At 34.1% G+C, this 17,787-nt stretch overlaps 1 protein-coding gene across 1 annotated transcript in view; it reads right to left on the bottom strand.

Moving 5' to 3' along the window:
• The window catches only part of bru3 (CUGBP Elav-like family member bruno 3), a 540,316-nt gene that overhangs the window by 434,104 nt on the left and 88,425 nt on the right, over positions 1–17,787 (bottom strand). The window contains exon 2 of the mRNA XM_072531874.1: positions 3,678–3,726. Within this exon, the coding sequence (XP_072387975.1) occupies positions 3,678–3,726 (49 nt within the window). The remainder of the gene's footprint in view (positions 1–3,677; positions 3,727–17,787) is intronic.

A 17,787-nucleotide genomic window follows, 5' to 3' on the forward strand; every position in this document is an offset into this window, starting at 1 on the left:
CAACACATCTCATAGGCACACTCAGATCGAACAGAAAATTAATCCCCCAAGAGGTTGTGAAAGCAAAGTTGAAAAGAAATAAAATTATTGCACGAGAAAGTAACACAGGAGTTGTTGTAATAAAATGGAAAGATAAAAGAGATGTATTAATGCTTAGTACAGTACACACAGACAGCAAAGTAGAGGTTATGAGTAAAAACAACAAAATGGCAGAATAACCACAAGCAGTGATCGATTATAATAACTGTAAAGCGTTTATTAACCTTTCAGATCAAATGAAGTCATATTCGAATTCACTACGAAGAGGAGTAAAATGGTACCGTAAACTAGCAGTCGAACTTCTCACTGGATCAGTTATTACAAATGCCTACATTATGTATAAAAGTATATCTAAAAATAAAATACAAATTACTGCCTTCAGAGAAGAAATAACAAAAAAACTATTAGAGGAACAAGTGCCGGAAGAATAAGTCGTACAACAAGAAATTTTACAAACTTGTCGACTGAAAAAAATGGAATCAGCAAGAAGAAGGTGTACAGTTTGTTATGAGAATCTGAAAACAGAACATGGAAGAGACTATGTTATGAAAAAATGTAAGCAGACTCCATACAAATGTGACATTTGTGAGACATTTTTCTGTGTGGAGTGTTTTTTTGTGAAACATAAAACTGTAAAAATTTGATTTATAAAGAACTAAATAGTTTGTCACTTTCACAAATATCTACTTAATTTGATTGTTTTTTGGTAATACATAATTTACAGTAAAATGTGCATCTTATTTTCTACGGCTATTACAATAGTATTTTTCACGGAAACCATTGGGCTAACTTTAGTAATCTGACCACCGGGCCATGTACAAATGCGTTGTATATGAATAACGTGTAAACTGTGGATGATATTTGTCTCACAGAGCATAGAACCAAACCTGTCATTGGAATTATATTTATGTTAGGAATATGCAATATGAATAAACTTTAGCTATAGACTACGTTCTCTCCAAACTAGATTCCAACACAAGAGGCATGCAATAAACATTAACCACAAGCCTTAGCGATTTAGAATACGTCGATGATATCTGCCTCTTAGGACAAAGGGTAGAAGATGTGCTTGCCAATTGCTAAGACTTTCTATAGCAACGTTCCATTGAAATAAAATAGGTTTGGAAATCAATATCAATAAAACCAAATTATTAAGAATTAATGCAAGAAATAACGTTCTATTTACTATTAAATAGTGGCAGACTGAAAATGTGGACAACTTTACATGCCTTGGATTGGAAGTGTCATAAAAAAAATGGAGGCACGTAAAATGATATCCGTATGAGAATACGAAACGCTCAGCAATCGTTAAGCATGCTCAGCTTCGTTTGTCGGTATGATCACTATATTATAAAGATAAAAATCTGAAAATTTCAGTCGAATGTTAAGTCTGTTCTACTCTATGGATATAAAAAGTAAAAAGTGACAAAAACCCTTATAAATAAACTGAATTTTAACTTTGTTAACAAATGCCTACGAAGAAGTGTTCGTATTTTCTGGTCCAATACCATCAGAAACGAAAATCTGCTACAACAGACCGAACAGAAGGGGATAGAGAATGAAATTAAGTTCAGAAAGTTGTGTTACAATTTTTTAATTTTACTTAAATTTAATTGTGGAACATAACGACTTTTAAACTTCTTTTATGTGGCTACAGGCTGGTGATAATCAAAACTTACTGGTGATGGTCCCATATGACCGAAAACATTTTGATTCATTGTTAATCGTTTTGAATACTTTTTACATTCAAATAGACCGACTACAAAGTTTCTGTACTTTTGTTTTATTTTTATATTATAATATACAACCAACTGCTGGGAATTTTTATTAAGTGATTTTATGGATAATAAGTGTTTTGTTTCAGTTTTATTATGGGGACGATAAACGGAGAATAGGAAAATATACATAGACTACAACTCTATGAAAAATATAATAACGGCAGCAATAATAATGTTGAATTATCAATAACTGGTCGGTCGTGAAGGATAATACAAACGTATTTATATCTATTGATTTCTATTATTTAGAAAATACTAGAATATAGTTTATAGTTTATACAAGACTAGAGAAAAAGTTAGATTTCTACTAGCCCCGAGAACAAGCTAGCTTCAGCTCAAAATTCGGAACAAACGATCACCTGCAAACAGTAAAAACCTTAATAGAAAAGTCGCTAGAATATAACAGACCACTGGTACTTATCTTTGTAGACTTTCACAAAGCCTTCGACACTGTGGAATTAGACAGCATTATAACTGCTCTGAACAATAGTAGAATAGATTACGGGTTCACAAAGCTAGTACAAACATTATACCAAAACGCCACAATGCGTGTAAAACTACATGATACCACCAGAGAAATTCATATCAAGCGAGGTGTGAGACAGGGCGACACTCTCTCACCTAAATTATTTATAACGTTCCTCGAATACGGCTTTAAAATGCTAAAGTGGGAAAATAGAGGAATAAAAATAGATGGAGAAATGCTTAATCATCTGCGTTTTGCCGACGACATAGTACTTATTACCGAAGATCTGGGTGAAGCACAACAAATGGTATAAGAATTAGAAAACGTATCTTCAACAATAGGTCTAAAAATGAACATCAGTAAGACCAAATTTATGACAAATTTAGTTCCCAGCGAACACCTAATCATCCAAAATCAAGTGGTAGAATTGACAGAAAAGTACATATATCTTGGTCATGACATCAGAATAGGCAAGGACAACAAGACCTGCGAATTTCAACGACGAATAACACTTGCTTGGGCGGCGTATGGTTCACTAAGAGACATCTCTAAGAGCAACATCCCGATAGCTTTGAAACGGAAGACATTTGACCAATGCGTTCTTCCTATTATGACATACGGAGCAGAAACTCCGAAATTAAAAATGCGAGTGGCACAAAGGCGCATGGAAAGATCAATTCTCGGCGTGACAAAAAAACATAAGAAATCAAGACTTAAGGAAAAGAACAGGTATCAGTGATGTCGTCGAACGTATAGCCAAGCTGAAATGGAATTGGGCAGGTCACATAGCGAGACTGAAAGACACAAGATGGACCAGAAAACTAATGGACTGGCGCCCAAGAGAAGACAAACGCAGCAGAGGACGACCATCAACACGCTGGATGGACGACATTGAACGAATATCCAAGAAATGGCAACAAAAAGCACAGAACCGTGAAGAGTGGCGAAAAATGGGAGAGACCTATGTCCAGCAGTGGACAGAAGAGATTGCATGATGATGATGATGATGTTTAGAAAATACAGATAGTTTAAAAGATAATATATATAAACAAAATAAAACCTTTAAAGACCAAAAAGATATAGGTAGATAATTTTGAATAAGTAAAAATAATACAATTTAAAAAAACGTTCATTTTATATAAAAATGAATTTACATCAAGGAAATGGCTTCCGAGCTCTAAAAATATGTTTATGTATATGTAAAAAAAAACGATATGTTTGTTCTCTCACAAAAAATTTAAAAAACTAACCGCAAATATACGAACAAAAATAGTTAGAACTGTTTACTGGTTCATCAAAAGATCCTTGGATATCCTTTATTGTTAAATTTATAAAAATTTCTAAAATATTGATAATAATGTAAATAATGTACAGAACAAAAAAGGTTTACATACCTCCGCGGTTTTCACTGTCCGCTGGCTTTACTTGGATGGGGCGGTTCATCTGAAAACAAATAAATTCATAATTAGTCCCTTTGTTTAAATCGTAATTTTTTGTTTTTATTTTTGTGTTGGATGGTTATCTCCAATTATATTTCTCCAGTTTTTATCCCGTCACACCATACATTAATCCATCTAGAGTAGGCATGTCAAACATACAGCCCAAATCAGTTTTGAAAACAACCAGGGAATGTAGCCCTCGTGCGTGTCAAAACCTTATTTTAAAACGCGCGCGCCGCAAAAAGTTGCGCGCAAATACACACGCATCACGACGAGAGATTTGGTCTATCTCAGCTGTAACCAGCCGCACTCATCTCCAACACCAGCTGGACCGTGTACCGCTGCCCAATTACTTTATTTTATTTGCGCTTTACGTCCGTACGTAAGTTTTATTCTGGCTTAGTTAAGAACATTTTATTGCACAACCTACCCGCATAGATGAAATTATAGATAGCTCGGTTGAGTTCAATCAGATATTTGCAAGAATTGTAAGTTCACCTGCGTACTTATTATTACACGTAAAAACATGTAAGTTTTTAATATGTTTTATTCAAAACCTAGTAGAAGTAAAGGAAAGCTTATAGAGAAGCATCGGAGCATCGCATCTTTCAAGAAAATGAGAGTTAGACTCTTTTTTACCACTATGATTGCATAAAACCTGTATACAGGCATAGTTAGAAAGGAAAAGTTAAATGAGTTAAAATCAACAATCAATGCTTACACTTCCAAGGCAAGAAAACCAATCTGTCATTTAAGTAAAATTATGTACTGTTGGAGTTGATCATGCTGGGAATTCAACCGCGATTTGCACCAAATTTTCATAGATTTCCAGCAAGCATATGATTCCATAAAAAGAAGCAAATTGTGGATAGCAACGTTAGAAATGGGAATAGCAAGAAACTTAGTTGAAAAAGCGCAAATGTGCGTGACAGACTTATATGCGCAAGTAAAGATAGGAAGCAGAACATCGATGCCATTTGGTATAAATTCAGGACTTGGCAGGGGGACCCCTTGTTACCTTTGCTGTTCAATTTTGCTTTAGAATATGCAATAAGTAAAATATCGTCTGAGCTGATAGGAGGATTTGCTGATCAAGGATCAAAACTGTTGCTGGCCTTTGCTAATGATATAGATCCAGTCACGCATTATACAAGAGACGTGAGAGAGGTGTTTTCACAGCTCGAGGAGGAAACAGGTAGTCTGGGTCTCCGAATAAATGAAGAAAAGACGAAATACATAGTAGTAACCAAAATTCCAAGACCAAGAGTTAGGCAGAACATCAGTATTAATGATCACAACTCCGAAGTAGTAAAGGAGTTTAAATACCTGGGGGCGATAATCGCAGCGGACAACTACGTAGAAAAAGAGATCCCAGCATAGATAGCTGCGGGAAATAGAGCACTATACTTCCTTTCTACATTATTAAGATCGAAGCTGCTAAAAAGAAAATCTAAGTTAACACTGTACAAGTCGATTATTCGCCCAATTATTACATATGGCAGTAAAACATGGACTCTTAACCAGCGAAAAATCAATAAGCTTCTAGTATTTGAAAAAAAAATTTCTCAGAATAATATTTGGCCTTCAAAGAGATGAATTCGCAGGGAATTGAAGAAGACGCCGCAATGCTGAATTGGTGACTCTGTATGGAACTGAAAACATAGTTTTCAGGCATATCAGGGCAAACCGAATAAGATGGGCAGGTCACGTGGTACGATCAGAGGATGACAGAGTGTTAAAGACAGTGTTTTTTGAAAGACCAGATGGTAGAAGATCAGTAGGCCGACCGAGAAGAAGATGGAAGGATGATGTTGAAGCCGATTTATCTAGAATTAGGGTACAACAATGGGAAATAGAAGCGCAAGATCGTAGAGGATGGAGGTCGATAGTGGATGCGGCGAAGACTCACCCCGAGTTGTAAAGCCAGTGAAGAAGAAGAAGAAGAAGGAGTTGATCGCAAAATAGTCAAACCCATTCGTTAAAGGTGAATTTATAAGAGAGTTGTTTTAAAAGTAGCAGACATTATAAGTTCAGAAAGTCTAAAGTCTTTTTAAAATATATACTTGTCCGGGCATACTGTTGCTTTGAGTTGGCAGCCAATATAAATGATCAGTTAAAAACAAAATCACACTCTTTCATTGCATTTTCCTTTGCCTGTAATGACAGTACAAATGTGTATGGTGTAACGCAACTCTGTAATTCTTGGTGCTTGATAGAGATATTAACATTTATGAAAAAATAAGACTGCTGCATAAGTACCATTTAGATTTGTCAAAATTGTGTTCCGTTTCGGTGCATTGTATAACCCACCAAGAAGTTTAATGCTCAAAAGTGATCAAGTAAGAAAGCTTTTGAAAATCAGAGAAAACAGTAGTAAACTTCACAAGGTCACGTGGGTAAAATCAGCGAGAGCTCTTTGCTTGTAATTTATAAAGTGAATGGTTTACCTGATTACACGATGGCTTTTGTGACATACTTTATAAAAATATTGTTAATTTATACTAGATATTAGAAGAGATATAGTAGATATCACAATAACCAGGTACTTAGTAACCAATAACCAATTATACGTCACTAGTGTTTAGAGATATTGCAGATATTAAGAAGCAAATGCCACTCATTTTTTGGGACTTCAATAACTTCTAAGTGGATGGAAATCACATTAAAATTTAGCGAAAGTCAATGATGGAACCACGTGTACCGAAGGTTTAGCGTTACTAAGGAACTAAGAATCAAACCCACTTTATTAGCCTTCTCGCGGTATTCACGGCTCTTCCGGGATTAAACATCCATTCTTTAGCTTATTAGGAAACAAAAATGGAATAGAAACAAACGAAGTATGTATTTGTTGTTCACCAAGAAAGAGAAACAGGACCTCAGTTGGAAACTGTAGAAACTGAATCCAAGTACAGGTCATAATTCTGAATATAAAGAGGAAACTCTAAAAAGTAGCCAAAAAAACCGGCATGAAACTCCAGCATTTGGAGTTAACGCGCACTACAGCGGCTGCGGCCACGACCAATGGTTGGACCTTAGCCGCATCACGTCCGACTTACAATGCAATCAGCCGTGCGGCTAGCTGCTTCTACATTGGCTGCACCTTCGTTCGGGCGAAGGGAATTCATTTTTCTTTTTAGTTACGAAATTGTCACGAAGGTGGCCGTTGCTTTGTATGTATAATCGTATAATAAAATGGAAGAAAAAAAATATTGGTTAAATCCCATTTTTAAATAGTCCTATACAACGTACCGATTGCTGTCTGGCTGTATTCTGGCTGTCCGTCGTGCGTTTTGTTGCATAAGAGTACGTACTAACTTTGGTCACAACGACCGGCTGGCAGGAAGCTGGTTGTATCGACGAAATGTGGTAGGTGCGGACAGCTGGCTGTAACGGCTACGTGCGCATTTTCTCACAACCTATGTAAAATTGGCCGAATCCAACCAGCCGCAATCCTGGCTGTCCAAAGTACTCATTCGAAATTTACAAAGGAAAACCAGCTACAAGATTTCGAGGTGTCGGTAACAAAAAGAGTCTGTCTATAAAAACAAAAACTAAAAACACGTATTCTATAATATGGGTATATATGACAGATACTCTATGTTAATAAATATTAAAACTAATATTTTCCAATCGACCATGTTGTAAAAATCTTGTATTAGAAGAGTTGGAACACTAATATAGTTCACACACTGGCCCTAGCAAAATATTTTTTTCAAAGAACACGGCTTCTCGTATATTTAACAATGTGGTAACAACAGCTACGAAATATTGTTTTTAATTAAATAAAAGTTTTAATATTGATATTTTCTTTGTATGTGTACCTATTTATTGCCCACATATCTAACCGTGGTTTATGTCTTGTCTGTTATAAAGAAGTCACTCTAATGAATCCCGAGCGTGAAAATTGTTCTCACTGTACAATATCAAATTAATAAATACTAATATGTATTTATATGTAACTACGTGGCGAAAGGTTCCAAACCTTTAGCTACGTAATTTTCAAACAAAAAAACTAAACGTAACATTATAAAAAGATATTTAGTGTAGTTAAAAAAGTGTAGATCTGTTAAAAGTTGTATTCATATTATTAATTTTATAGATAATGGTATTAATTTGAATATCTAGCCTGAAATTTTATACTGATAATAAAAGTTTACAATAAATATTTTACTTAATACTGTCTGTAGTCCCAGACGTACATTGTCAATTCTCCGATTTTCCAGATAAATGTTAAGTTTCTTTAGTAACAACTTCTGAAAAATTACAAGCTACATAATAATAGGGCATATATCAAATAACAGTCTCTAAAATCTATTTCGTATTTAGTAAAGCAAATTTGTGAAAACAACTAATCTTTACCCAAGTCCTCTCCGGATCTCGTTATTTCCAGCTTGGAAGAAAATTGGGAAAACATTTTGCCTGGAAAAGTTACAAAGTTTACTCAAGTCTGATTTAGCATACTGCTTAGTTTATTCACAAATATTTTAAAAGTGCTTTTATAAATTGCTTTAGCAAAATCCACGAAAGATGGGCCCACTTCTTAAAGCTGTAATTCATCTAAGCTTTGATGACTTTTTGAGATAATTAAGAAAGTAAACTACACTTTGGAGCGAAGATTTAACTTGTTTTTGTTTATTATATCTGGGATTTATTGCAGTTTTAATGAACGAAAAATTATAGGGTAATTAAAACTAAATTGTTTCTTTGTTGTAACTTTTGAACAGTAGAAAGTAAGGGTTAAGTTATTTATAGGTTGTCATACACCAGGTATAAACAAATAGAGTATCGAAATTTTCTTGTCGATATGTCGGTGTATTGATTAAAAGAGTTAACCAACAAATGTCATTAAATTTAAGTGGAAAGATACTGTAAAACTGTATAGAGATTAGAGATATTACAGATTTTGTAAATTCGTCTTACTGATTAATAGACTTAGGTAAATATGCAGAATGCATATTTGCCTAGGTCTATAATAGACCTTCTGTACCTTGGTAGAAAAAGAGCCAATGTCCAAAATGTGCTATAATGAGTTCGCATCACTACCAAAATAGATCAATTTAATACATTTATCAGAAAAGAAGCCAATGTCCAAGTATATTTAGTTTTCAAGTTATTTATATCATAATTTGCCCTAAGTCCATTTCCATTAAAATGAAAAAAGGCCAATATATATCTCACTGGAGTTGGCCCTTTAATTATTATTTTAAACAGGGCCAATGTCCAGCTTCCTGGATATTGGCCGTTTATTCATTTCTTTCGTGGACATTTGCCCTAACTAAGACATTATGACAGTTGTTTTTCTAAACTCAAAAAAATTACCAGGCTGTGGTGTGATGTTTTGCATTTCTTGCCAAGGGTATATTATTGTACAATATGAGTAAAAAACTCTAACAATACTAGAAAACTGTTGATTACTTTCTAAAAATGATAAGTTATTACTGTTATTTGTAAAAATACAAATTATTATAATTTGATTTATTTTAGGTAGCGAAGGTGCTAGTACAAGTAAATTAACGTCCGCAAGTTGTTTCCCCTGACTTAGATTGTACCGTCAATAATAATGGAATACCATTACGTCCTTTAACTGCTAGTAAATGGGTAAGTAAATAAACTATTTGTGTACCTTCTTGAAGGTATGTCATTAATTTACTTTCCTATTTCGAGTGGAAAATTTATGATTCACGTTTTAGGTATTTTCTAACAAAGACGAATTTTTAGGGAGCAAAGTACTAAAGAAATAACACTAAAACAAATTCCCTTTGAGCTAATAATTTAATTCATAAAGTTTATTGGTTACAAAAAAGCTTTCGTTGGTAGGTTGATTTTTTCAGACACATTGTGGACTAGAAGAAACAAAGCATGTTCTGATTCATTTCGAGACCCTGATTATGCTCCATTAGATATTTCAGATGTTGCAAAATACCCGGTTATAGCAGATTTTGAGGTAATTGATAATGAAATGTTACAAGATAAGAAAGAAAAGACACCAGGAAAATATAGGACAAGGAAGCGAATGAGGAATAGTAAATCCTGGAAGGAAAATAAAAGAAGAGAACTGAAAGGAAAGGGAAAAAGTATTTATATAAGAAAGGAGTTATTAAAAAGGAAAAGCACATCTTCGGCAAAATCTGCACAAGGCCAATGTCCATGTTTTTCTAGGTATAAAGAAAAATAATAAAATAGTATTCAGTGCAATGAAGCTTGGCATTATATTAATACATATTTAAAAAAAAACACAACAATATTTAATAAACTGATTAGATATTTGAATAAACAACATACTCCAAACCTGTTAACCCAATTTTCTCCAAAGACTAAAAATGGACATTGGCACTTTTTCTATTAAGGTACAGTATTAATCTACCACTCTTTTTCTCCTATCGATGTCTCTTTCCTTAGCCTTCGCTGTACAGTTCTCTCTCTAAAAAAAAAATATTAAGTGAAAAAATTTAAAACGTATTGATTATATCATTATAAACAACAGAGCGTCTGTTTCCAGATCATATTCTTTTGCTGTGATGATTTAAGCCACATTTGAAAAAAAAGTGTAAAATAAAATTCCAAAAATGACCAAGCATCCAAAGGTTAAAAGATACCATCGCAAAAGAAACAGTCAAAGAATAACTCAACAACAAAATAGAAAACATAGTCAATGATAATAGTCAACATAAAATGAGGATGATATGTGGAATATAAGATAACAGAAAATGTATGAAAGATATCAAAGAAATCAAAAGAATTATCCACAACAAGATCAAAAAAGAAAAATATTTAGAAGAAAAAAGACAGTTAAGATTTGATTTCACGTAAAGTGCGTGAGTGTATCCGCTTATACGTATTTCGCCCTAATAGGGCTCTTCAGAGACGGCTATTGACAGTCGCTCTGAACGTAAAAATAAATCTTTTCTGTCTTAGGAAGCAACTCTAACATGACTTCGTATAGATGCAAATAGCGATATCTGATATTAAAATCAATTCTTAAAAGGCACAGGTTAAAGCAAAAATCTGAATTTGGTTTCGAAAATTAGTTTACGGATTTTAGAAAAATATTTATTACTTCAATACAAATATATTGAAATATGTAAAATCCCTGAAACAGAAACATTATACTGTTAATCTACATAAAATAAAAGCCGTAATAGGACGAAACAACCCACGAAAAAATAATTCAATACTGAACAATTACAACAAACTGCTTCGCGAAAATGGAAGAATAATTGAAAGAATTATTTGAAGAAGTTCAACAGACGGAAACCTATGTTTCTGTCTAAAACATGCAATAAAATAACCAATAAACAATAAAGCACTGTGATCAGATAAGATGCAGACTTAAATACTAAACATAGAACTATTTAATTTCCTAGAAAAAAGCCATCAGATGTTCCTATGCGCAATGAAAATTCAACTGATTTTGCAAATGACATAAAAGAACAGAAAACTCAGGGGCGTCGAAGGATATCAGACCAGCTGTCTGACCACAGCTGTCTTAATACTGCGAAAAAGAAAAAGTGGTATATTAAATGACATATCTATTCAAATATGAATCTACTTAATGAAATATGCATCAGAGATCCTATAGATATTAAAAATTACTAACGAATGGACAACCTACTACTATAAATGTTAAGACAGTAGATGATATTAATTTTTCGTGCTGTTTAGACGACAGTGTTTTAAGCATGTAGTACTTTCCCAACGATTCAACTGATCAAACGACAGGTTGAACTACAACACGACACACGTTACGGTTATCGTATCAACTTAAGTTGTACAACAAGTTGGACGATAAATCGTATTGTCTGTGTGCCGTTAAGCACCAATAAAAGAATAAGGTAATATAATCGGTCTATCCTTCTTCCTGGTCGAGATGGCCTACATACTAATACGTAAAGTAATAATTGTCTTGCAATCTATTTTGACAAAGAACCGCCTCAGAATCTCAAAAAAAAAATTTAAAATAGCAAAAGTGTAATCAATCCTAGCAACACAAAATGACTTCAACATTTACAAATGTATTTACAAATCAAAAGAAGAATTGACCACCTAAGAAATGCTACCAACCATAATGACATGGACGTAGATCTCCGCCAAGCACGTATTCCCATATTTCTTATGTCTTCATCGATGTTATCAAGGAACCTTGTTCTGGGTCTTCCTCTTCTTCTCTGACCAATGGGTCTCTCAAGGAGCGTTTTTCTAGTTGGGTTATTTCGTTCCACCTGCAATACATGCCCTATCCTCCTCAGACGTCCTATCTTAATATATTTTACGATATCTGGTTCCTCCACACTCCATTGTCATTCACTGCTCCATAGATTCGCCTTAGTAATTTTCTTTCGAAACATGTTTTTATTACCTTTTTTATTACTTTTTGTTAGTTTTGTATAGTTTTATTTTTGCATTTCTCGATAAAATTGTGGATTTAAGGAGGAGATTAAGCCCAAAATAGCATCTGTTGGCCGTGCAAATTATGCAGTTTATTTATGCGGTAGTATTATTTTCAGTGCGCTCCCAGGTATACAAATTCGTTCACTGCCTCGAAGACGTCGTTTTTTATAACGTACAAGTGGTTGTGGAATTTGTGGCTGCGTGCTTATTTTCATATCCTTCGTTTTGTTGGTGTTTATTTATTAAACAAGAAAATTAAAGATTAAAGAAACCATCGTAACAACAATGAACCAATGTCGCCAACCATCTATAAATAATAGCATTAAACCGTGGATCAGCAGAAACACGTGGAAAGTGATTGAACAAAGAAAGCAACTTAAAGTTGGCCCCTGTGATCAACATACATATAAAGTTCTCTCCAGAGATATTCAACGAAGATGCCGAAAAGACAAACAAGAATACATCTCTGAAATCTGTCAAGAAATAGAAAATCACGGATATCGAAATGAAACCAATGACCTCTTCCGGAAAGTGAAAATTCTTGCGAGAGAATTTAAACCCAAGAACTATGCAATGGAGGACAAACATGGTATTATCATAAGTGATATCGACAGAGTGTTGGAAACATGGAAAAACTATTGTTCAGAGCTCTACAGGGAAGAACACGTAAATCTAGGCCACACTTCAGCCCTCGAAAACATCGCATACAACCCTGAACCTGAAATTCTGCTGTCCGAGATTGAAGAAGCTGTAACTCACCTCAAGAAGAATAAATCCCCTGGCTGCGATGATATCACGGGAGAGCTCCTTCAGAACATGGGAGACAAAGGATGTTACATAATGTGGAAACTTTGTAATAAAATTTGGAGATGCGGAAAGTGGCCCAGAGAATGGCGCACATCATTGTGCATACCAATCCATAAAAAAGGAACAACTACAAAGTGTAGTAATTATCGTACCATCTCACTAATTTTCCATCTAAGCAAAATATTACTAAGAATCATTAAACGCCGTTTGCAAAAATACTTAGACAAACAAATTCCCCAAGAACAAGCAGGCTTTGTCAAAGGGAAGGGTACGAGAGAGCAAATCCTTAATATGCGGCAGCTCATAGAAAAGGCCCGCGAATTTAAAATTCCAATAATAATCTGTTTTCTAGACTACCAAAAGGCATTTGATTGTGTGAAGTGGGAAGTTCTCTGGACAGTTCTTCATGAGATGGAAGTTCAAGATCATTTGGCAATATTAATTAAAAACTTATACGAAGATAACTCAGTTAAAATAAGAATTGAAAACCAGCAATCTGATACCTTCAGAGCAGAGGTGTACGACAAGGGTGCATACTATCTCCAGACCTGTTCAATTTATATCGAGAATACATAATGAGGAACGCACTCGATGGATGGAGAGGCGGCATCTCCATTGCAGGAAAAAAGATCCCAACCTTAAGATTCGCAGACGATACAACACTGATAGCAACATCTGAAGAGGAGATGTCGAGACTGATAAAGAGAGTAGAAACCGAAAGCAACAAGTGTGGGCTCAAGATTAATAATCAGAAAACAAAAATCATGATTGTGGACCACGCGAATATCCTCCAAACAACAGGCGCCCTAAATCAATTCGAGAAAGTAGACGAGTTCACGTATCTAGGATCTTCCTTAAGCAATACAGCCTCCTCCCATACGGAAATTCGCAGAAGAATAGGGATGGCCAAGAACGCGATGAGTCGACTGTCAAAAATATGGAAGGACCGCTCTTTATCCAAAAAACTCAAAATGAGACTGGTACGGACACTCATTTTTTCAATCTTCAGTTACGGTGCCGAAACAAGGACAATAAAATCAGAGGATAGGAAAAGGATTGACGCATTCGAAATGTGGTGCTGGAGACGAATGCTACGCGTCTCGTGGACGGAACACAGATCCAATCAGTCGATTCTCGAAGAGCTAAACATTCAGACCAGACTCTCCTCTCAGTGTCTTGCAAATGTTTTAAAGTTTTTTGGCCACATTGCGAGAAGAGACAATGACAACTTAGAAAGACTAATTGTGTGCGAAAAAATAGAAGGACGTAGAGGCAGAGGACGCTCACCTATCCGATGGTCAGATCAAGTACAGAAAGCCACTGAAGAGACGTTTTCCGAGTCCATGAGAGCAGCCCAAAATCGCAAGAGATGGAGAGAATTGACAGCCCGCATTGTAGGAAATCACGATCCTCAGCAATGAGGAAACGACAAGAGAGAGAGATTTATTAAACCCTCTTTTGTAGCCGATGTTTTAAATGCTAAATATTTCTCCAGTACAGTGTTTTTCGTTCTGCCATCAATATTGATATCATCAGCATAGGCAAGGATTTGCACTGATTTATTATATATTCAACCAATGGTTGTGATTTGTGACATACGCATTACTTTTTCCAGAGCCAGATTGAACATTATACAGGATAGAGGGTCTTCCTGGCGCAGTCTTTAATTTGTTTTAAGAGGTTAGAATTAGATAGTTCCCCCTGAATTCGTACCCTATATTCAACTTTTTCAAGAGTAAGTTTTGTTAAATTGACCAACTCATTTGGTATTCCTAGCTCTTTCATTGCTTTAAACATTTCTCTTCTAGTCACAGAGTCTGTGGCTACTTTGTAGTCTATAAAAATGTAATGAGTATCTATGCCATATTCCATTGTTTTTTTTTTCTAAAATTAGTTTTAAGGTTAGATTTACCACCTCTGAAACTAACCTGGTATTTTTCTACTATCCGTTCTGTATATGGAGTCATACGATGAAATAGTACTGTGAAAAATATTTTATACGCTGCATTTAGAAGCGTAATTCCCCTGTGGTTAGTGTATTGAAAAATATTTGCTTTTTTGTGTATGGTGCAAAGTATTCCAATATTCCAATCATTAAGGAGAGATTTCTATGTCCATATTTCTTTCTTTCTGTTGAGGTTTTCTATTATCTTAAATAAGTTCCCTATTTAAGTGGTTTCATGTTTTTCTTTTGTCTATCCTCAATCCTTATTTATAAAAACAAATAAACCTAGTTTAAAAAAAAATACGACTGGTACTGAATCTAGGACATCTTTATTGGGTTAATGGATAAAACTCATAACTTTATTATAAAAAAAAATTTATACAAAATAAAACCATAAAGATGCAAAAAACTTAAATTATAGAGAGAACAAATAAGTTATAATTTAAACAAAGCCAAGAGAAAACCGAAAGAAAATCGAAAGACCTAAACACTGGGACATTTAGAGAGAGAAGGCTCTGAAAGATAGTGTAAACAATGTCAGATTAAATTAAACAAACAAACAACAAATTTAAATAAAAAATAATCCTAAATATTCACAATTTTTTATTTCTAAAAAGTAGTAGTTCCCCTTAAAAATAAATCTAGAGAATAAGATATTTCTGTGTTAGCTAAACATCTGTAGACTGGTAACGATTTTGAAATTAAAGGAAATTTATAGCTGTTAGTAAGACCTTGCAAAAACTAAAACAGGAAGTTCCGTTTCATTCTCCAAACCGCTTTAAATTTTGATTTCCCAACTTCTCTGGCTTTATGAATTAAATAGTTCAAAAAGTGCTTCTAATTTCAATTTGCAAAGAAAACACGAAGAGTTAGTAGCAGGCGGAAAGAAGAACACGTTGAAACGGGTTAAACTTAAAGCTTGTTCTACTTCAAAGAACTAGTTTAGACATGATTTATAATTCATTTGTTTTCTTTAAGATGACAGCGGTGCTAAGCATGCTACGGTTTTAATATTTAAGATAGGAATGCCGCTGGCTCGGTTGTGTTGGGGTTTAGTTTAATATATTATGAATATTGATGAGATGAAGGAAAGTTTTTCCGATGCGAAGGATTTACGAAATTAGAAGTGAAAAAGGATCATGGCCGGCATCTATACAGACGAGAAATGTTTCAATGAAATACCGCTTGACGGCTGAGATGATCCATAACTTTTGATAAAGGTGTAAAGGTTTTCTTTTATAAGAAAGTTAACTTCTTTAGCTCTCGGAAAAACAAATTAAAAATGTTTTCTCTATATCTTTCACAATTCTGACGTAATCATTCAAGAGGACTATATAAAATATATTTCTGAGAATTTTTTACTTCCTCTACTTTCTACTAGCATAAAATTACTTGTTACAGCATAGATTGTATTTTATACATAAAAAATTTATTTGAGTGCTATTCAAGATTATTGTATTAGTGTAACGATAGTGTTACGATAAACATATGATTCATATTTAACTGTAAACATTATATTTCTAATTCTATTCCATTCAAGTCTTTTCTAGATCATACACCAGCCGGCAGAAACCCCAGGTAATACCTGACGGGTCTCCTACGATTCAAAGTTTCCAGAAGCAGGTCAAATGAAAACCAGTCTGGGTGACCCTCTCGTCTTTTCGAAGGAAATCGCTGGAATTCTAGTCTAACGGTTGTTTAGTATAAATATACAGGAAACTTTTATTTAAGTTATAGTTAGTTTTGAATAGGAAGTCGAGTTTTTAGTCCGCAATAAATATTATAAGTAAATGATATAAATTAAAATAGTTGTAAAGATTCTAATAAACTTGTAAGTATTATAAATGTAGAGCCTTTGAATAGAAAATAAAGAATATGCCTTAAGGTAAATGTACCAGTTAGTGTAGCTTATATTGTAGTTTTAAAATATTAAACGTACACAAACTTTAAAAGTCCTGTCTATATTAGTCAAGTGCCACTTCCAAGGAGATTTATTTACTATCTCGCTCTTTAATTTCTTTTCCGCTGGTTCGCTTATAGAAACTTTAAAATAATTGCGGAGTTCTGCATATGGATAGACCCACGATTGGCAAGTATTTATACTGCGTGTTAAAAAAACAATCCACTTTCTCTGGAAAATCCACTGGATTTTCCATTCATTCTCGTTGAGAAGATTTTTGCCCGGCGTTACTCTAGTCTAGGGAGCAGAGAGAAAGGTTAGTTGTTCGCGGTACACCTAATACCTTATCTATAGAGGCTGCGAAATATACTATCAGAAATTTGTGATAATAGTTAACTGAATATGCCTTAAAATAGTCTGAGTTAAAGTAAAGTAACAAAGGAAACCAACAAGAAGAACAAAAATAGAATAAGAAAAAAGTTAAAGTGCCAATTAGTCAATTTTTAATGATAGTGAAAGCACAATAATTCTTCGTATTTTTTTATAACCTGCCACAGCAGATTTAATCTCAATGCTGAAGATTTTCTGACGGCGAAAAAAAGAAGTGTACCTTTTATTATTTGTGCTTTTTCCATATATACTTAGTGATGTGCAGTGCTTCCTTTTTTTATAGGGTATGTCCCTAATTTTTTTAGTATTTTTAAATAACCATTGATTTTTTATGTACAACACAAAATTTGTACGTGGATTATAAGAAGCGTACACTCTCATAACTACATAATAACCAATAAAAATTTTAATTTTACGTTTTTTTTTAATAGTTTCTTATTAAGATTATTTTTAATATTGTAACGTTTAAAAAAAAAACGAGCGGTTCGAATTTATATAAATATATTTATTTATAAGTTTACAGTTCGGTAATACCTTATCAACTAAACTTAACTCCTAGAAGGTAGGCTTATATATAAAAGTCACTATGTACTCGAATATTCTGGAGTGGCCCACCTCTAATTTGTCTCATCGCT

This window comes from Diabrotica undecimpunctata, chromosome 5 (genome assembly GCF_040954645.1).
Source record: "Diabrotica undecimpunctata isolate CICGRU chromosome 5, icDiaUnde3, whole genome shotgun sequence".
In the NCBI taxonomy this organism is placed as follows: Eukaryota; Metazoa; Arthropoda; class Insecta; order Coleoptera; family Chrysomelidae; genus Diabrotica; species Diabrotica undecimpunctata.